Source organism: Gallus gallus, chromosome 3 (assembly GCF_016699485.2).
Source record: "Gallus gallus isolate bGalGal1 chromosome 3, bGalGal1.mat.broiler.GRCg7b, whole genome shotgun sequence".
NCBI classification, from domain to species: domain Eukaryota; kingdom Metazoa; phylum Chordata; class Aves; order Galliformes; family Phasianidae; genus Gallus; species Gallus gallus.
This window is the reverse complement of record NC_052534.1, coordinates 67,991,036-68,013,088: the sequence shown is the minus strand read 5'-3', so window position 1 is coordinate 68,013,088 and position 22,053 is coordinate 67,991,036. Positions and strand designations below refer to the sequence as shown.

Genomic DNA, 22,053 nt, shown 5'->3' with positions numbered 1-22,053 from the left:
CTGCTGTTTTATATATATGAAAACCTGTGCTATACAAAACTTATCTTCGTGCATCTGCTTGCGTACCTGTATTTGACAGAGGTTTTATATTTCTGCATTCTTTAATCTTTCATTTAGAAAGACTGATGTTTCATTTCACAGTTAAGAGAACTTCAGTTACGTGAATCCTGGAGACGTGAAAGGTGAGGGGGGGAAGGAAAACATCCATCTCACATCAAACTCTTCTTCCACGAGCGAATGCAGTAGTATGACTTAGAAACCTGAAATCTACTTCTGAGCATTTGAAACTTCATATCGTTTTACCTCTCTGAAGAGATATTAGTCAGGGTTAGTGCGATATTTTGAAATGTCACTGTCCCTGTCTCAAAACCAGAATTTTTAACACACAACAGATACCTCCTACCTGCTGTAATTCAGAAATACTGCATGTGATGAGTCAGACATTCTGTATGCGATACGATATTCTAAAAGCCTCTGCTCAAATCACCCGAAGAATCTCTTTCCTGTCCAAGTGAGCCAGAAATGCTAAAGTCAATGACTACAGTCACTTCCCAAAAGCCTCGCTACATCAATACAGGCACAAACTCTGAAACAAAAATATCTCGGGGGTTGAGGTGGGAAACATTGTCTCCCGAGATATTTTCTGATACCTTGACAACACAACATTATTTTTCCATAAAGACCTTACAGAGTAATTCTGTTTATGCTGAAAGGTCATATTTAGAAAACACAGTAGAATGCACTAAAGAGCCACTCCAACTGCACACCTGGCCCAGGTGCAGCACCAGAACAACTGTGCTTGTGGGATCCTGCACAGCCACCCGCATGGTTCTCCTTCCAGCATTTGATAATCAACAGTGTTAAGCTGGTACAGATGTCAGAATTGATTGCATACTTGCACAGAATACCACACAAGTAAATACATTCTCTATGATACTGATAAATTTGCAGGTAAACTTCTATATTGTTTGAAGAGTTTAAAATCACTACTAAACAATAAAAATTTGGGAAGTACCTACAAGAGGGATCTGTCTGTTCTTTTCTTGTTAAGCCTCTTGATTTGCTAACTTACTGCTGGCAAGCTGTGACATTTGCTTAAAACACTCCCAAACGTGCAGTCACTTTTTAGCCCTAGAAGTCCTCACAGAACATGCTAATACGCTCATCCAGCTGACACACAGATTTTCCTGAAGATCAAAATAGAACAAAAAGTCTACCAGAAGTTACCATCAGTACCATAAACATGGATTTTCACTCAGATGTCATTCACCATATAAGGAAATTAAAAACGCCATACTTATGCAGCACATAAACAATACTGGAAGTGATGATTAAGAGTCTTCATCATCTGATAGATATCTGGCTGTCAGAACACAAAACTAAAAGGACTTTCCCGGTCACCGAGTCTCTTACCATTTTTGAAACTTAACCCCATGTTGGTTTGTTCCACAGCTCCTGAAACCCTTAGTGAAGATGGATCTGGATGTAGCTCATCAGTTTTCCTTCCTTCCATACGATTATTAATGGTTTGTTCCCACTGCATGTTCCTGTGTCTGATCTGTCCTTAAGATCTATCATTTCTTCACATGCCGGCAAGATTTCCTAATCGCACTGATATGGATTCCCAGCGGTATTTGCATTGCTGCCACTAAAGCAGCACAGTCCACTGCAGACTGAATCGCTTTGCTTTGCACACGGGAGATCAGAACATCGCATTTGAGAACTACGGCCTCCGCAGATACATAACTTTCTTCCTTTCTCTGTATTTAATGTGAAGCCAGAATTACACGTGCTTCAGCAGCATAACACACCACTGCATGATTATCTGGGTCTTCCTACTCCTTTTGCAGCAAAAATCCTTCTGATTAGTGTCTGTGCACACCCCGTATAATCAATTCTGCACCTTTCTGAACTCTTCAGTTTTCATGGTTAGCAGTCCTTCGCATTTCCATTTCACATTCTTCCCAGTAGTCACAATGTCCTTTTTTTCCCCCAACCTGAACATATTTTCTGCTCTTACTTTTTTTTCTTTTTTCTTTTTTGCCATAAGAATTCATGGAAAATAATTTAAAAATCAAAACAACCAATTTCTAGCTTTTAATGAAAAGGCATCGCCTTGTGTGCTCATCGACAGCGTGCTGAGTGATGGTTGGCGGTATCAAAGATCAAAGAAAGCATTGGAAAATTCTCTCTTTCTTCAGCAAACATTCAAAGACCAAGGTAGACATTGCCAAACATGAAATACAGTGAACAACAACCTCTGTGTCTCACTCCTTTCTGAACCGTGCTTTAACTTTTGCACTGGGTGCACTTGAATTCTAAATGTAGAGAAACGTGTTTGTGTGCCTTTCGCTTTTCATTAGCACTGAAGTATGTTTAGGGAGCGCTATTTTGAATTGTGACCAATTTAGAGTGACTCTGTTGGTTTTGGTTTGAAGTTTTGCAGCGTTTCAAAACGAAGAAAAGTAATTAAGCCACAGTGCTGCTCCTGTTCCTATTGTTACTTACACGCTAAGCTGTACCAACTATAAGAATGTGATTAGAATCAGAGAAAGCAAAGACTCCATTTCTGTGATGCGGTCCCCTTGCTTAGGTGCATCACCTGACCAGCTCTTTAAGCAGCTCTTGCTTCTCAAACATTAATAAGTCATTCCTGTCATCCCATGACAGAAGTCCTTATTTAGCTGGAAATGAAGACAGACCCAAACTTTTTTTATTTTATTTTTTTTAATGAAATTTAAATAGTTTAATAGGAAAGAGTATGTTTTAAAGCCAAGCTATTTGTTTCATGCTAGGCCTTAAAAGTTGGCTTTACTAGCAAATAACGGAAATAACCTCTATAAGTTTTTTTTAATGTACGGCCTCTTACATCACTATCCGGATTAATGGAAAAATTATCCCTAGAAAATACTTTTTAAAATATGAAAACTACAAAATATTTGCTTTATCCGCTGGCAGGACTTTGAAATCCTCCAGAATATTTAAATGTGGCCGCCTAAGAAAGTTTACAAATGCCAATCCAACCCTGCAACAACAATTCCAAACAGAACTGGAAATGAGAATCATTCAACCAGATCGTCCCACTGTAAGAATATTATATTTCAGTTCTGCATAAACACAGACCCCCGTGTTCTCTCGCGCTTTAGAGGTTTGTCACGTCCCACGGAATACAGCATATGTTTATTTCCCTGTTACTTTTTTCCTTCCATTTCCTTATTTACATTTAAAACACTATCTAATCTGTTCCATTGACATTTTTCTGCCCTTTGGGCTTTTCTAGTCTCGATTCTATCCTCATCCCAGGAGATCCTCCCCTCCTCCCCCCTGCTTCTAAAAGAGTTTTTTGTTTGTTTGATTATTTCCATTTTGTTCTTTTTCACCTACAGGTAAATATCCTACCAAAAAGAACAGAAACAAGCAGAATGGGAACAACAGTGGGAGTTATCAGGACATTTGCAAGCCATAACTTTGAGTAGTAACTTCAACAGCTACACTCTTTTTGATAGAAGAATGTCATGCTTTTTTTTTTTCTTAATATATATTTGATAATATTTGACATACTTGATAATATGTCTACTATAAACATAGCGTTGTGCCACACACAACCAGACTGCAGACAAAGCAATATGGCACACACTCTGATGAATTTGATGTATTCCAAGAAGTGTCAGGTTCCTAGCAGCAGCTGTAATGGTAAGAACATTCAGAAACAAAGCACCCCAATAACCTAAGAACGGATTTGCCAAAATAAGGAAAGTTCTGTGCAATGAGATTATAATCTTTCAAATTTCAGACTGATTGCTCAAGGACCACAGTAGAAAAACTCAAAAGCAAGGAAGTATTAGCTTAGAAAAGCCTCCGCTTTCTAAAAATCAAAAAAATTATTAAAAAGCAATAAATCTGCTGATCATCATACAATTTGACTGTTTCCTGTCCATGGGAATAAACAGCAGGATACAACAGTTTGCAACATTCGTTTACTTTTTTTTTTTTCCAAACTTTTTGAACAAATTAAAGAAAATGTTCTCAGAGAAAAAAAAATAAACGAACACAAAGAAACGTCATGACAAATCCTGAGACAAATTATCCTACAACAGTGCTAGTCTACAAAAACGGGTTGGAATATAATACACATACCGGAGTACTCAGTGACAGCATACAAATCAAAGGTATTTGTAAATTATTAAGTTGTGCATGTTTTTAACTGACAAGACATGCTGATGGGTTTGCTTTTAAAATCTCTGGCTGTTTGTTATCAAAGTTAAAAGATCATTTGCATACCAATACACATACTGTAAACATGACATTCTCATTAAGGAAAGATGGGTTTACAGTAACTCGATCTTTTACAAAAAGCTATTGGTAACTAAATCGGTCGGTGCCTAACTTTTCTAGAAAATTAAACCAATGTTTCCACTCTCAAAGTTGAAGCATTACCGCTTTAGGAAATAGCCCTGCCTATTTGTTAATCAGAAATATAATCGAGTGGCATATTTCCATTTGCTCTTCAGCTGACAGTTTCAGCTTCATTACATTTTACAAGAAAACAGCAGACTTGCAGAGGTCCTGTAAATTCTTTCATAACGCAACTGAAGTTTAATTACAGCGGTGAAGAAAAGCAGCAGTGATGCAAAATAAGATCAGCCCAATTGCCCTTATCTGATGATAGGATCTCTCTTCCTGTTTGGCTTGCAGCAGTGAGGACTTCTTGTTTTGTTTCATTTTTTGTTTTTTCTGGTCAGGCTGCCTGTCTCAAGACTGATACAAGCAAGCAGTTAACATGCCCCTAGAATTCCACCTTGGGAATGATCCTCATACCAATATAGCCAAGTTTCAATCAGTAGGTCGGGGAATGATACTAATGTGAAGAAAATTATCTGGATAGCTCATATGTTCGCTTAGCCACTGTAGTGGTGTTTCCAGCATTGGCTCAATTCCATGAATCATCACTTGAGTCGTCTTCTCTCCATCTAATTCAAAGAAAAAGAGAAACCACTAAGAACATCATTCAAAGTTCACAGAAAGATTAAACATTTACCTATACTTAATTTACAGTAGATTTAATTGGTGTTACAGAGTTCAGCCTTTAACAGAATGAAAAGCAGGAAGTACTGGTATGGAGAAAGCTGAGTCAGGTATCATCTAAGAAAGAAACTAAGGTAAAATAATTCCAATTAAAAATTGGTTTAAAATGAAACTTACTCCAAGCACCATTCTTCTCCATTACTTGCAGGTTTTGTTTTTGTTTTTTTCCCCACAGAAATCACAGCTTGGCGTCAACACAGTTACGGTATACCTATCCCTCCCAGATACAAGTCATAGGAATGTTTTTTGTGAGTATGCTTAAGCTATTAGGCTTACTAAAAATTACTGATGACGTGTTTTAAATACTTAATATGCTTTCTGCTGAAAAAGTAAGAGTATGTGCAAAAAAAAAAAAAAAGAAAGAAAAAGAAAAACAACCAAAAAACCCACAACTCATAACATACGTAATGTTCCTGAAATAATTTTGTTTTGCTAAGAATAATTTACTTGAGAATCTAGCAATATTACTGAGAGTTACTCAGAAGGCTGAGTTGGCTCCAGCTTTTTCTCACTTAGTTTCATCTCTTGGAAAAGCTGTTTGTAAATGATTCCCAGTACGACGAGAATATATTCTAAGAATATTTCAATTCTTTTTATTTATACTTGTCCCGGAGGATGCAAGTACTTTGATCCTTTGATTCAAATGATGGGAACCAGCTAAAACAACTGACATAACTGTCACAAAATGAACTAAAAAAAAACTGAAAATGAAAATTTATTTCAGAGTCATGATATGAGAAGTGCATTTAAAATATGCTCCAAATAATGGTTAGGGGAAAAAAAAATTAAGCAGTGACCTTCTGCTGTTTTTATACTATACTCTGGCTTTCTCACATGGACCTACCACAGTGAAATCCAAATTCACTGTGCAGAAATATCACTGCCTCTTCTAACTGGCATTTTGTCCCCTCTACCATCTATAGAACAGACCAAACCACTGTGCTGCCCAAGAGCTGCATGAGAGAGAGTAGAATCTAGGATGTCTGACGTACCATTACTAGCTCTTTCATTCAGCTCCCCCAGGTACAGCACAACTCCTACTTTATAAGACAGATAAAATCTTATTTGTGTTCAGTAGCCTAAATGCTTTGAAAAATGCATGAAAAAGTTTGTATTTTAACTTGGTATCTATTCCAGCACAGGCAACATTATATTAGGAACAATTACTCTTGAATACACTGTTAACTTTATACTACAAACAATTTCTACTGCGGAAGCTGACAATTATGTTTGTCTAAAATAAAGCATAATATATTAGATACGTTACCTACATATGGTATTGTATTCTGTAAGGATTATTGATGAAAAATAGAAAGCTTGATTCCGTAGATGGCATAGTGTACGTGTTATCATACTTGATTAAGTATGAACAATTTCTGGTTTCTGGTGTCATTGCAGACAGGTCAGAAAACAGCAGATCATGTAAAATAGATTTCTGGTATTTCCAACCAAAACAGGTATTTGCAGGGTTGAAACACTACTCATCAAGTGTATAAGCTCCTAAAGAAAAAATTCTCAGTAATCAAGTTTTCATAATGAAAAGCTGAGAACTTCCCATATATTTTACTTGATATTGAAAATATGTTTAACACTTTCAAACTAAAGTCAACCTATGGTATTCCATAAATCAGCCATAACATTGATGACAGTTGTCTACATTTCATAATGTTAATTAATTGTCAGAGAGATCTCATTTGCATGCAGAGATGGCAGAAAATACAGTATTAGTTTGCAGGCTTACTATACAGCAATTTTGTCACTGCGTACAAGGGAAAAAGCCTTCAAAGCTCAGGAAAAAATTTCAACAAGAGTTAAACTGTAAACACAGATCACAGAATTTCTTGTTATGTGACAATATAACAGATGTGTTACTGCCAAGTTTGATCACATCATACAATAAAACTCACATAATAATTCAAATGTATTATCATGCATACTCTTTCCTTAAAAAAACTATTATATATTTTCCACTTCTTCCCAATTCTAACCCTGTCCTTAAATATAACTTGTAGTCATTGGTACATCTCTTTCATCTGTAAATTTAGCAAGAATGCTCTTATTAATGGGCTGAGTGATAGAAACATTAAGAGTCTGGTCAGGACTTCTTCAATTCTTGTCGGGACAGTCTTCAATTCTTTCTTCTTTTTTCATCAGTGAATCATTCGCAATCACTCTCCACCTGGACATTATCTAGTCAATTTAGTTCCTCTAAAGTTTCACCAAAAAAGCCATTGGCTTCCTTACAGCTTTCAAGAATGCACTGTAATCTAATGCCATAAATTTTACATGTTAAGGAAAAGAGTAAGAGAAAACAAAAGATTAATCTGAAACCACTCTGCTCGTGACAAACACACATTGGCTATTACACACGTCAGTGTTTATTAACAGTTTAGCCTAGGTCCAGATTGTGCTAGCTCCTTATGCACAGCTGTTTTTAGCAAAAACCTGCACCAAAATGGATTCGAGATTTCAGAATTTGAGCATCACCTTCTAATGATTGTAGGAAAAGCTTATACACACTTTCCTTGACTTCTTTTCTGTATAACAATAGTTTTGGATGTGTGCGTGTGTGTACTAACTTGATGCCTTTCACTTAAAAATGAAATGCAATTTATCTGTGTGTCCCCATTTCCTCTTCCCTACCCAACTTTGTCCATTTCTCATACAGATCTTTTATTCTGTTTCTTGGGAAACTGAGTAAGTCTCGGGGGTCACTGAAGAATTTATGCTGTAATTAGAGTCTACCTTTCTGCACTAGTGCTGTTTGTGCCTTAGTATCATCTCTAACAAAGCACCACTTCTCCTTAAGTCTTGCTCCCCTGGAGGCTTGACTAAAGAGATCTTATCTACTAAACCCGTATTTACTGTAGCCTTCTTCCACAAAATCCCTTGTTTTTACTTCAGCATTTTCCCTTCCTCTCATTACTACAGAACACAAACTCTCACTTAAGTTGCATTTACCCAAACTTTCTTCAAGTTTCATGTTTTGATAACTTCCCCATTTTGAAAAAACATACAGAGTCTCTCTCATAGATGGCTCCTCTACTTTATGTAACAAAAGCTGAAAACAGCAGATCTATTAAAAACTTTGCTGAAAAATATTCATTTTCTCAAGAGCTGCCTGTCTAATTAGCACCCACATTACCACTCTGTTCTGGGTTCTGGATGATATGCTCGCTTCTTCTGAAAGCTTCATCGACCTGGTTTATATCTGTAACAGATTTGCATAATACTTTTCTTTCCATTACTGTTTGTAAACTTTTAGGAACTGTAGATTTGACACACCAAGTATTGTTCTCTGCTTCCCCACTCCATATTCCGTTGCACAAAGCATAAAGAGATTGTTGGAATGCCTCTGTAAAAGAGTACAAGTTGGTAAACATAACGTATATTTAAATGAGTGACATAAGATTTAAACTGCTTGATTATGTAGAAGATTAATGCCATGTCATTGGACTATGTCTATAAAAATTAGAGCTAATAACTTTGCTCATCTGTGCTGCATGAGGTCCAGACCTGGAAAGATCATAAACTGTCAGCACCCATTTTACAATATAGAGTAATGTTGTAAAACCCCCAGAATTTTCTCAAAAGCAATGTTAAAATTTTCTAGTCACCCCACCGACTTCTCCTTTTAAGTCAAGATAAAGTTGGGTTACATGCTAGGTATCATATGACATACAGATGGTTTCTTTTACTTTGTTGCAAATTAAGGAAGAAGAAGAAGTGAAAATACCAGAAAAATGAAAGCAAGGCAATAAACATTTCATAGAAAATTTTACAATGTGTGTACACAGTAACTATTTACATCAGAGCATCTACAGTATTATTGAATTGATGTACAAGTGATAAATACTGTTTTAGCATTTACAAAAAAAGCCTCAAGGCAAATTAAGCCACCTGCTATCAGAATGGCTATTAAAGGATTAAGTGATTTTTCCTTCGGTTTCCCTGTGAAAATTCATGAATTCAAAAACCACTGTAAGCCCCTGAAAGTCGCCAGTGGCAAATAAGCAGAGATTATAAAAGTTTGTTGGTAAAATGTCACAAAGTTCCACCTGTAGAAGGCACACAACTATGACTACCTGTTGTGTGCCAACACATTTTTGGGATGTTTCAGATTACTTAACTCAGACACTCTAACTCAAAGGCTGTAACATGAAGTATGCACCTGAAAGCATAACACGTCTAGTCAGTTTTCCAACATTATACAAAAAGTACAGAGAGAAATAGTCAGCTCAGATTGAAAGGAAAGAAACAGATTTCTACCTCAGTACTCCCGATCAGGAACCCACCTTGATCCAGCCAAAGAAAGCACTGGTATAGGACTCTCCTGCAGTTAGGCATCTGATGGAAGGAAATGATACGGTGGTGGTTGCTGCATCCCAAAAGAGCCCTTGAGAGAATGCCTCAAAGCACTCCTCATCCTCAGGCAGCTTGAGTCCACTCGACTACCACTCTTTGAGGAGAATGCCCAACTACACTGTTTGCTCTTGCTAAACTTCCTCTAAAACCCTCAATGTTCAATAATTAATGAGAGAGAGAATAAAGAAGAAGAGAAAATACATAATCTTCAGGGAAGTTAGAAAGATGTACAATGTCGTGGTAACTCATGATTAGTTTTTCTATTTCCTTTAGCCATATAAATTTAGTTGCTTGCTAACTAAAACACTCAAAATCAGAACAAGAGAATTAGCTTATTCAGCATCAATTCAGACAGTTATACATACTCCTGATGTAATCTAAATACTACTGGATGATCTCTATTTAGAGAAGAATTAAAGACGGTGAAGAAAACCAACTGCTTTTCAGATGAATTCAAGTGTCTACAAGCAGAATGGTGAGGAGGAACTATTCCTGGTAAGTGGCATATTTCAGCCACTTTTCACCCATATTATCACCACAATGCTCAACAATGCTACAGCTAGAAACTCCTTTTCACCTACCCAAGACCAGTGTCTCTAGCCAACCTACATCACTGTGATGTACCACTTAAAACCCCTCATGGCTTGAAATGCCTCCATTCAGACTTGTTGCCTCAGCACTCACAGGTCAGGGTGATGGAGCTGGCTTAAATCCTTTCACTGACAGATATTGCAAGATATTTCAGATTTAGCAAGAATTTCCCTAGTGTACTTAGAATCCTCTGTATGCAAGTCCTCTGTATAGTAGGTCCCAGAACCGGCCAGCAGCCACTAAAATGGACAACACAGAACCCTTTCTTATTCAGGCACTGACCACTTACTAAATTGCCTTTAAAACCCCAAAAAGGGAAAACAGTACCTTGTGCTCCGAACTAGGAAATCAAATAATGTGTTTCTAGCATGATAAATGGTCACAGGAATATATTAGATAGCGATACTAAAAATTGTAGAGACTAAGAATAAACAAGGAAAATGTCATGCACTATCAACCTTATGAACAATGTAACAGAAGTAGTTCCCAGTATTTTCAGATGTGAAATGGAACACAAAAACTTGCTTATCTTCAGAACACATCACAGGTTCTGGATTAAATATCACTAATGGTACTCCTGACAACAGGTTATACCACACAGTATAACAGGGAGCAGAGATTTCCCTCTTATGTAACTTTTCTGTAGCTGCTTTCCTTTCCATCCCTCCTGCTCCTCGCATCACCAGGCAGCAGAACAGCTCTTTAGGTGCAGGTACCTCACAGCAGCCAAAACACTCCCCAACCATGTGTGCTCACAGATGGTGCCTTGGACATCTCAGAATCTGAAAAGACACCCTGACATCTTTATGAGGCAGACTTGAATCTGCCTCTTTAGGATCCCTTAGGAAATTATGTATGTACGTCACATGTAGCTGCAACTACCAAATTCATCACTGACAGATATTGTTGACTGCTTTTAAAACAAGTCTTGGGCAAGCAAAGGTTAAAATTTCCCTGAAAACTAATGGCTTGTTTTTGGCTAAGAGCAATGAATTGCATGCAAGTCTTTTACAGAAGACTACACTGAATAGCAAGCAATTAAATTCAAAGCTTCTATGTTCTAACCTGTAACCACAGGTGTTAAGAATTGGATAGTGGTTGGAGTTACTCCCCCATTTGTAGGCAGGAGGGGTTGGTTACTTTGCAACATGCAGTGAAAAGACAGCCCCAGACAAGTCTTGTGGTCCAATGACTTGTGCACCAGCTGTAGGATATAAACAAACACAAGCACTCAACTAATGTACTTTACTTTCTGTACCTGTAAGTAGGTCTGTACTTGTAAGTAAGTCTTTAAAAAACAAAAACAAAACCCCAAAACTGCAATACTGTCAGTAATAGTTCAATTTGATACAGTAGTCTTTCAACTGCTAGCACTGAAATTGACAAACAGCATTTAGCTCTTCAAGAACAACCTGTTCAAAATAGAAAACAACCCGATGTCTACAGCTTAAATTGACAATGAATAGACATAATTTACAGCAAAGCAATTAGTTTTACTGCATGTGCTACAAAGTTGCACCTGCTCATAGAATATTTTTAAACTTAAAAAAAAAAGAAAAACCCACCTAAGGGGTATTTATTAACATTTTAACACTACTTTTGTAACATTTAGTTCAGTCAGACACCACATCTTTTTTCATTTACAGCAGAATATTTCTTGGCTTTGTCAGCAAACTTAGCTATGGAATGAAATCAACCCATATATAAATCAAATATTTATGTTTTTCATTTTTTAAAGAGAGATGTTAAAACATTTCAGTTTTACCATTTATAAACTCAAATGATTCTGGAACATTTCTGCAATCCATTTCTGACAGGTGCGTGTGCAATAGAAATGACATACAGAAATGCAGTGAGAAGTTCAGATTTCACAGCAGCAGTGACCTCAATATATATGTCTCAAATACAAAACCATTTTGAACAAATCTTACCTACTCAGCTGAGTACTATCAGATACTCAATACCTGCGCAGTTTTATGGTAAGTGAAGACAAAAAAATGTTGAGATTGGTCTCATCTCAAGACCAACTGATCACATGCTCTTCCTAATGAGTTGAGCACAGGTACTTGAGAGTGAACATTAAAAGTCTGTACTGATACAAAGTACTTAAGCAACTATTACTTCGAAGTCTAAAGGAATTGCACATCCTATATCAATTATATTTTTTAATTTAAAAACTGTTTAAATAGGAATGAAATCTTAGTACAGGTTTTCAGAAGCTTCACAATAGTCTATTTCAACCAAAAGTCAAAAGCTTTCCTCACTTCTTTGTGAATTCAACTTCATTGCAAAAACGACCAGCCTTGCTATTCACAGTAGTATCACCATTGCCAGAAGTTACTCATTCCCACAGCAATCTTAACGTATTTTCCACCTTCCTTTAATCACACATAAGCTAACAAAACTACTATTCCCTTCCACTCCCCTAATTTGGAGTAATTAGCAGTTTAAAGAGAAACACAGATGATATATTGGATCGCAACTGGCAAGATATGCTGTTCACTATACTCTGAGCAATAATGAGAAAATAAAAAATCCGAGAAACTGACTCTAAAATAGCGTAGCCACAACAAAAGGTTCTGTCTGACCTCAAAGCTTTAGAGGCTGATGTGTGACACGATGGCACAGCAATGACTTGTCATTCCTTCCTGCAAATCCTGCCAGCACTGGGGAAAGCTACTGATGCTGGTTCAGGTGAAGTATTCATACATGGAAATATATGTTGAATACACTAGTCAGAACCAGGTTTTTTTCCCCTCAAAATTACTCTGCATCTGGAACAAACACTGTTCCAAATAAAAGAGCAATTTGGGGAAGAATTTCTGTTCAGATTTAATTGCCCTCCATGAGTATAACTTAGCCACCAGGTAGAAATCTTTAACAGGCAGCAATACATCTCTCATTTTAACAACTGGTAGTACCGTAAGTTCAACTGCTCAATTTGAAGGTCATAGCTTTCCCAAATACATTCAATGCTCTGGATATTTTTGATATCTATATAAATATCACACACTACTTTTAACCATGGCACACTCCTTGCCCCGAAGCCAACCAAAGGTAAATTAAATCCAACGCTTTATAAATATACAAATATTTTAAAATAATTTTTTAAAGGAACGTTAAATTTTTATCAGTTTGTCAAACAACTCCATGCAGATAATCTCTAATTTATTTATTTATAAAAAAATATTATTATGCTCCAAAACGATCAACTCAAAATATCAATCTCTCTCCACCCTGGATTATATTTTAGGAAATACTACTTCTCTGAAAGGGTGGTCAGGCATTGGAATGGGCTGCCCAGAGAGGTGGTGGAGTCACCGAGCCTGGTGGTGTTCAAAGAGCGTTTGGATGTTGTGTTGAGGGACATGGTTTAGCGAGAACCGCTGGTGAAGGGCAAACGAATGGTTGGACTGGGTGATCCTGGGGGTCTTTTCCAACCTTAGCGATTCTATATCGTTATTTACATCATCTGGCTCAATTACACTCTTAGTGCCTTGATGTCATTCTACCAGAGCCCCTCCTAAGAACTGCTGCTTCTTAGTCCAAAAGGTTATGGTAGAACTGGACCTGTGTCAACCTTAGTGAATTCTGTTCTTGCAAAGTACCCAACTGTGCCAGTTCTCCATTGATTTGGAGCTATGCTTGACATAGTGTTGTATTTCTCTATGCAGTTTTGATCCAGGCCACTCGGTTTATCACCTCAGGATCTTCTTGTGGCTGAGATATTTATTACATTAAAGAAGAGGAAATTGTTAACTTGCCACCATTATTAGTATAATTAGATTCTCTGGATGATATTCCAGTAGTCCTAGACTTTTCTATCTACAAAATGAAAGTAGGTGAACATACAACATTATCATCTACATTAAGTATCATTAAACGCCGTGGAAAAAAATTAAGCATTTGGCATTATTCCTATTCATATTTTCTTCATGCAATTTTTCCTCTCAATTTCCTGTCATCCTCTACCACAAGTCCATTCTCACATTAGATAGCTGCATTTCTGAAACACAACGTGGCCAATCACCTCTTACAAAAGTTTAACTAGCTTCAGAGCAGCTTATGAGAATTTGGGATGTGCTTCAAACCTCACAGCAGCCAGGCAGTAGATAAACAAACTAGAAAACATTTTTCTATCTCACTGAAAAAGTTCTTAGAGAGCATTTACCTTCAAACACCAGTAAATTCAGGTTGCATGAAAAGCCTTTTATTATTATTATTATTATTTATTCTTGTGTATTTAACAGAAGCTCTTAATAAAGTTGTTGCAGGTAATCCCAAGATAATTTATGACAAACCAAAAGTGCTTTTCTTCAACCATGAAAATTTTTGCATTTAAGAAGTTTTAGAATACTGAGTCCAAGAACTTCTCAAACATCTAAGCCCCAAGCATGTGGGGAAAAAAGTTATAAACAACCTACCAGCAAATATTCTTATATTCCTGCTTCCTAAGAACAAATCCCTTCCTAGTATCCATGCCTTAGCCTGAGCCCCAAAGTAGTGATGAATCTGTGTCACTTTATAATATACTCAGATTCACAATTGAAACTTTTTTTTTTGCAAAACACTTACATTTGTCTATGCATATGTGAACAAAGAGTGAAGTTCTATGCATACTGAGCTACTGTCCACATAACAAGCAAGGATACAAGATACTTATACATACAAGGAATAGGAAAGGTTGTGTTAGGAATTGTGTAACTTTTCAAATTACAGAATATTGACTTATGAGTTAACCCTTAGATGTACCATGCATTTAATTAAGTTCAAGGTTTCCCTTCTCTCTAAACTTCCTACAGGTGACCCTAAGGCTTAGCTGTCTACAGACAGGAAGCTAAATGTAACCAAGACGGTTCCTGAAAAATTGAAACATTTGCTAAAGATTAGTTTAAACCAAGTTAATTTGCTGCAAGAATTCTTGTTGCTAACTGTTCATAAAGACTTGTAAAACATCGTTGTTTTCAACAGTATGGTTCTTCCAAACAACTATCAAATTCTGTATACAATCTTATATTTCCTATGCATATGCACATGCATGTACTTTTAAAGGCTTTTAATGGCATTCTTGAACTTTCAACCTCTATTTTGCTTCATTTTCAAGTTACTATAATTCTCATAATGCCTGCAAATATTATTTGACTGTAGCCATCGCCCACTTATTATAATTAACTTTTCAGCTACTCAAATGATGAACTACTCCTAGCAAGACAAAGCAAAAGATTGCTGTTGCTGCAACTCCCAGATGAGAAAGCATCAGCAACTTTTCTTGTTTTCATAACATCATGATGATATTTTTTAGTTTATCTGCTCGGTTTAATAAATCAAACTCACATGTGGACTTTCTGACATAATTATAATTTAAAAACATTTGCCTGAAAAGTGATAGGAGATATATACAGATCAAAGATCTAGTGGTTGCTATTTTATGTTCTGCACTTTCCTCCATTTAATGGGAGGAAGATAAACCAGTTTTACCTTTTTTAAAATGCTACTTACAACAATATTATTATGAAAGTTAACGAAGTAAACTTCACAAGCATTGTAAATATGAAAACGTGGATGAGCTACTCAATTAAGCCATAAGAACAGACAATTCTGTTCCATGTCTGACAAATTCTCCAACCTCTGCTAAGCTGATCAGTAAAAACCCAGCTAATTGAATCCATTGATGTGAAAAACCACAGGCTCAAATCTGTACTGCATACATCAAGCTGAAGTATTTCTCCTTCAGCCATGGCGGTAATAGTCAGTGGGGTCAGGTCAAAGAGGGTTAAAGTGAGTCAGGATATAGCCAAAGGAATACATCAAACACTGATTTTAAAAGGGCAATTAATCTTAGACAGAAATGCTTCCTGGGGAATGAGATCTCAATCTTAAGAGCACACTACATGATGTAGCCGTAAAAATGTACATATACAAGCTTAGAGAGCTTTCATCCTGTGATCACAAACAGAAGGGGAGTGCTGTTTATCAGAGAAATACAAACTCTTGCTAAAATACTTACATTAGCTTCTTCCAGGCTCTTAATCATGGAAAAATAAATTCTTTAATTGAGTAGGCAATATAGTTTGCACACAAAATTTATTTTTCTGTGCACATACTGTAAGTTCTTGTAAGCAGCTAGTAGATGAAAGCATTTAGAGATCTCTACCAGAACACAATTAAAGAATTCACTCTTGAAAAAAATTAGGGAAGAGTAGATAAAGGAGCAATGGAATACCTCGAGGGCTATTTAAACAGAACAGTAACTTTTTTAATAAAGTCACAAAATAGCTATCTGTTCAAAGGTAAGATTACATAGTAATTTTCCTCAGAAGTTCATTTTAATTTTTCTATATCAAAATACCTGAAGAGTTTGCTTCAACAACTCACACATTATCACATTATCTTTTTAGACAAATTTTGACTTCTTTAGAGTCCAGGAAGTACTTTTTCACGTCAAAGCAGAACAGTGGATCCATGAAATTTTTAACATATGCATGTAATATTTGTAAACAAGAATTTGCTAAATTAGTATCATTAAGCCATATGGATAGAAACAATGTAGGAACACAGTTCAGAAATGAGTTACAGAGTATTCTGTTGTACTAGTTTGGGCATTTAAAGAGCTGGCTCTGCAGCTCTTCCACCGGAGGGTAGTAATTCCTAATATTGGGAGTAGCAGAATGAGATCTATTTGTGTATCTGGTACACACATGGCTTCTTTGCTTTAATTCACAGAATAACAGAATGGCATGGATGATCTTTAAGCTCCCTTCCAATCTCCCAGCCACAGACAGGGCTGCCAACCACTATGTCAGGCTGCCCAGGGTCCCATCCAACCTGGCCTTGAACACCTCCAGGGATGGGGCATCCATAGCTTCTCTGGGCAACCTGTGTCAGTACCTCATCTTACTCTGAGTGAAAAATTTCCAACTAACATCTAACCTAAATCTCTGCTCTTTTAGTTTAAATCTATTGTCCTTTGTCCTATGACTATTAGACCACATAAAAATTTGATTTCCCTCCTGTTTACAAGCTCTACTCAAATACTGGAAGTCCACAGTACGGTTTCCTTGGAACTTTCTCTTCTCCAAGCTAAACAAGCCCAACTCTTTCAACCCTTCTTCATAAGAGAGGTGCTTCAGCCCTCCTTGCAGTCCTCCCCCACACATGCTCCAAAAGCTCCACATCTTTCTTGTGCTGGGGACTCCAAGCCTGGACAGAGTACTTCAGATGGGGCAGAGTAGAGAGGGGACAATCACCTCCCTTGCCGTGCTGGCCACCCCTCTTTTGATGCAACCCACAGTACGGTTGACCTTCTGGGCTACTAGTGCACACTGCTAGTTTATGTCCAGTTTTTTGTCCACTTGGACCCCCAAGTCCTTCTCTGTAGGGCTGCTCTCAATGAGTTCTTCTCCCAGTCAGTATACTTATCTGGAATTATCCGATCCAAGTGCCATACCTTGCGCTCTCCCTTGTTGAACCTCATTAGGTTCATATGGGTGGGTTTCAAGCCTGTCCAGGTCCACCCGAATAGCATCTCTTCCTTCTATCGTGTCAACTACATCACTCAGCTTGGTATCATCAGAAAACTTTTTGATCTAGGTTGTTGGTATAGATGTTGAGGGGCATCTGTCCCAAGACAGCCCCCTCGGGGAAACCACTTATCAACTGCCCCCTCCTGGACACAGAGCTATTAACCACAACCCTCTGACTGTAACTATCCAATCAATTATTTATCCACCAAATAGTCCAGCTTTTAGCTCCACCTCTCTTCAACTTTGAGACAAGGATGTGGTGCGGGATCATATCAAAGGCTTTGCACAAGTCCAAACAGCAACATAAATTGACCTTCCTTTGTCCACCAACACCAGCACTCATAGAAAGCCACCAGATTGGTTATGCATGATCTGCCCTTGGTGAAGCCCCACTAGCTGTCTTGGATCACCTCCTCATCTCATGTGTGCCTTAACACAGTTTCCCAGAGAATCTGCTCCATAATCTTCCCAGGTATAGACAAGAGACTCACCTGCCTGCAGTTCCATGGGTGTTCATTTCTTAAAAATGGGAATGATGTTTCCCTTTTTCCAGTCACTGGGGACTTCACCTGACAGTCATGACTTTTCAAATGCGATGGAGAGTGGCTTAGCAATCACATCAGCCAGTTCCCTCAGGATTCTGGGATGCGTGTCATCTGGCCCCATACACATTCAGCCTCATGAAGTGAACTCTAACTTGCTCTACTCTTTCAGTGGGAACAATTTTGATCCTCTGACCAATGCCTAAAGGTTCAGGGATACGAGAGGAGTGGGAAGCCTGACAGCCAGTGAAGACCAAGGCAAAGTACTTGCTGAATACCTCAACCTTTTCCATGTCTACAGAAGCAAGTTATCCCTTCTCGTTTATCAGAGGGGGTACACCCTATTTTTCCACATCTCTCACCAAGATCAGTTTCACCTGCACTTCAGCTTTCCTGATTCCATCTCTTCATGTCTGGACAGCATCCCTGTTTCCTTCCCAGGACACATGTCCCTGCTTCCACTCCCTATGCATTTCCTTGCTTTCCCTTGGTTTGACCAGCAGGTCAGTCACATCAGTTTCCTGCCTCCTCAGTTTGACTTCTTGTGCCCTCAGAAAGGTGCACTTGAAGAGTTGCCAGGTCTGCTCAGTTTCTTTGTCTAGAAGAACAGTTCCCCAGGGGATGCCATCCAATAATTCCTTAACCAGATGGAAGTTTGTTCCCTTGAAATTCAGGGCTCTGATTCTGCTCTATGTCAGATCCGTGTTCCTCAAGATCGTGAATTCAACCAGGGCATGGTCACTGCAGCCCATACTGCCCCCAATCTTAACCTCTTCAATGATCTACTCAGCATTAGTAAGCACCTGGTCCAGCAAAACTTCACCTCTGTTTGGTCTGCCCAACACCTGATCTAGGAGCTTCTTTAACTGCTTGCAGCCTACTGTGTTGCTTTCCCAGCAGACATCTGTGTGACTGAAATCCCCCATTAGCATGAGAGCCTGCGAGTGCAACACCTCTTGTAACTGAAGCACGAAGGCCTCATCAGCAAGCTGTTCTCAAACAGGCAGCCTGTAGCAGACCTCAACTACCAGAAGTCCTTTATTGGTCTTGTCCCTAGTTTTAATCCACAAGCCCTCAATCTGATCATGGGTGTTTCTCAGAGGCAGCCCTTTGCAGTCTATTTACCTCTTCACAAAGAGAGCAAACTGCCAGTGAATAACTGTTTGCATTAAGATATGGGACTTAGAGAAGCTACTCATCATATTTTGCCACAGTAAGTGTGGTGGCAATACCCAACAAGGAAAAAGGGCAAGTGGCACAAGAGACAATTATATCTTCAATGACTACAGCACCTCTGTATGTGCCAAGCCAGTATATAGGACTTCAGCTCAAAGAACAAATTTTACCTTTCTTGCAAATATTCTCCAGAACAAAAATACAATTTACTCATGAAATGTGAAGATTCCAACATCTTTGATTAAGATGAGCCATTCAAGAAGGGAGTAACTACAATTAACAAGCACTGCTGAATCCTTATAGAATGGAGTAAATACAATACAGTGTTTATTAGTGGTTTATTTCATCTTACATTATTGGTAAGGCTACTACTTTTTCACATCCAGCCTGGCCTTGAATGCCTCCAGGGATGGGGCATCCACAGCCTCCTTGGGCAACCTGTTCCATTGCGTCACCACCCTCTGTGTGAAAAACTTCTTCTTAATATCTAACTTAAACCTCCCCTTAGTTTAAAATCTCTCCCCCTTTTGCAGCTTCTCTTCCTTCTAGTCCTGTAAGATGCTTATCTCCTGTGAAAATCAGGTTACACATATATGCAAAAAGGCAGAAAAAAAAAGAACTGCAAAGGAGAATCAAGGAAAACAGGAATTATTTTACTTAGCCCACAATAAGGCTACAGCACATGAAACTAATTTAAAGATATAGAAGTAGCTCATTAAATGGACCAGGACACATTCTCTTTACAAGAGCAAGCTTGAGCCTGATGAGCCCAAATTATCTTCCTAGCCACAACAGAGATTCAGGGAATATAATGGTAGGACTAGGCTTTTAAACTAAAAGAAAGTAGATTTAGATTAGATAAAGAAATTCGTCACTATGACGGTGGTGAGACACTACAACAGACTGTCCACCCAGAGAAGTTGTGGATGCCCCATCCCTGGAGGCATTCAGGGTCAGGCTGGATGGAGCCCTGGGCAGCCTGATCTAGCAGGAAGATGGTCCTTAAGGTCCCTTCCAAACCAAACTATTCTAAAATTCTAATATCTACATTGCTCACTGAGAATATGCCCTCTACTGTCAACCCAATAACACTAAAGTTTTCTGGTAGAGCATTAATTGGCCTAGAGCACAATCACACCAGAGAACTGCTACTAGTCATTGTAAAAACACCAGGTGTTCTAGTCTTCTTTTGTTTATTAGTATAACTAAAAGCATGGACAAAATTCTGTTGTCACTGTAGTACCCTGGTTGAGAAATTTACATCAGTAAACCTCCACAAAGGCTTACTACTGTTTCCTGAAAGCTCTGGGAGACCTACTAAAGTCTCCAGTTACATCTTCACAGTTACAGTATTAAAGGCAGCATAGATTACACAGCAAATGAACCTATGATTCTATGATATGATTATGATTTCCATATTGAAAAAAAAGTATTTTGGAGCATTATGACATCTTCTATTAAACTAACAACAAACATGTTAGTCTACATATTTTGTACACTATAGCTGTTGTGGTCACGCTTCCAAGAGCAAAAATATGAGAAGCTACAAGAAAAATGCTTTTATTTCCTGTGAAGTTTTTGATGCCTCAGTCTCTCACACTGAGTGAACTGTGCTGGAGATGTGAGAGACTGATTTTGATCAGAATTCAAAGAAAGCCCAGTTCTTAACTCTGCTACTGACCTCAGTGTGACCAGGTGCAAGCCACATCACCTCTCTGCGCCTCTAATTCCTCCTTCCTTTTTTGTCTCTTCACTCATCTTTTGTCTAAGTGATAAATTCAGTGGGAACACACTGAAATATCCATATAGTGCATAAAGAACCTGATGTCGCCTCCTAAAACACAAAAAATATTCCTTTTAAAACTAGAAATTCATCACAACCAAAACATTTTGTCAAGACACTTGTGATTCCAACGGATTCCTATTAAAACACATGTGCAAAGCATATTACTGGCACAACTTGTCCTGTTTCTAGCAGGTTTCCCAATCTTTTCTTGACTGCCTAGATTTTCAGATCCACAGCATTTAATCAGGAGCTTGGTGATGGCACCTCAAATCTTCCAAGAAGAGTAGTCCTAGTACAGCTCACAAAGTATGCAGCACTGGGATGGTAATAACAACTGTCATCTGCACAGAATTCCAGAATTGCTGGCTTATAGTTTCCAAATGGAATAAACTCAATTTTGAAAAAAGTTGCTCTGTTCTGTGGAGAATTTTACTTTCTCCATTTCGTCCCACTACTGTTAGTAACAGACATAGAAAAAACTATTCAGGCACACTTTGTTGTGCCTGAATAAAGTCACTGGCTTTCTGACAAATTTAAAGAGAATAGTCTGGAGTCTGATACTAATAAAACTTATTGGGTGGCCGACAGAACAATTTTAGCTGAAGTTTAACATATTTCCAGAGGCTTGTTCGAGAAACAGGATAATTTCTTTATTTACTGCACCTCCTTCTGCATTCAGCTCTTTTGAATGTATGTGCAAGTGCATGCCCAGAAACCACAAAAAAAAAAAAACAAAAAAAAAAACCCCACCACGCTATTCTTGTGATATTAGAAAAGTTGCTGAATGGAAAAGACTAGAAAAGGGAAAGAGGGCTCACAAGAATATAATCCTCACATGGTTGACTGAGGTGAAGTTGAAGCAAGCCTTAAAGCAGCTTCTGCTGCTTCCTGAGAACTTCCATGCAGAAGGACCACAACCAGCTTGAGATCTCCTCTGTTTTGAGGGCAAGAACATTTTTTTAGACAGAGAAGTCATCTGCAAACA

At 38.0% G+C, this 22,053-nt stretch overlaps 1 protein-coding gene across 22 annotated transcripts in view; it reads right to left on the bottom strand.

Annotated features, from left to right (window-relative positions):
* Window positions 1-3,963: 3,963 nt before the first annotated feature.
* The window catches only part of ATG5 (autophagy related 5), a 71,886-nt gene continuing 53,796 nt past the window's right edge, over window positions 3,964-22,053 (bottom strand). For 5 of the 22 annotated variants that reach the window (XM_046938875.1, XM_046938873.1, XM_040697155.2 and 2 more), the window contains one exon: window positions 3,964-4,970. In XM_046938875.1, coding sequence (XP_046794831.1) covers window positions 4,834-4,970 — 137 coding nt within the window. In that variant the 3' untranslated portion in view covers window positions 3,964-4,833. The other 17 variants (XR_006938655.1, XR_001466036.4, XR_005858085.2 and 14 more) reach the window with 10 other exon arrangements.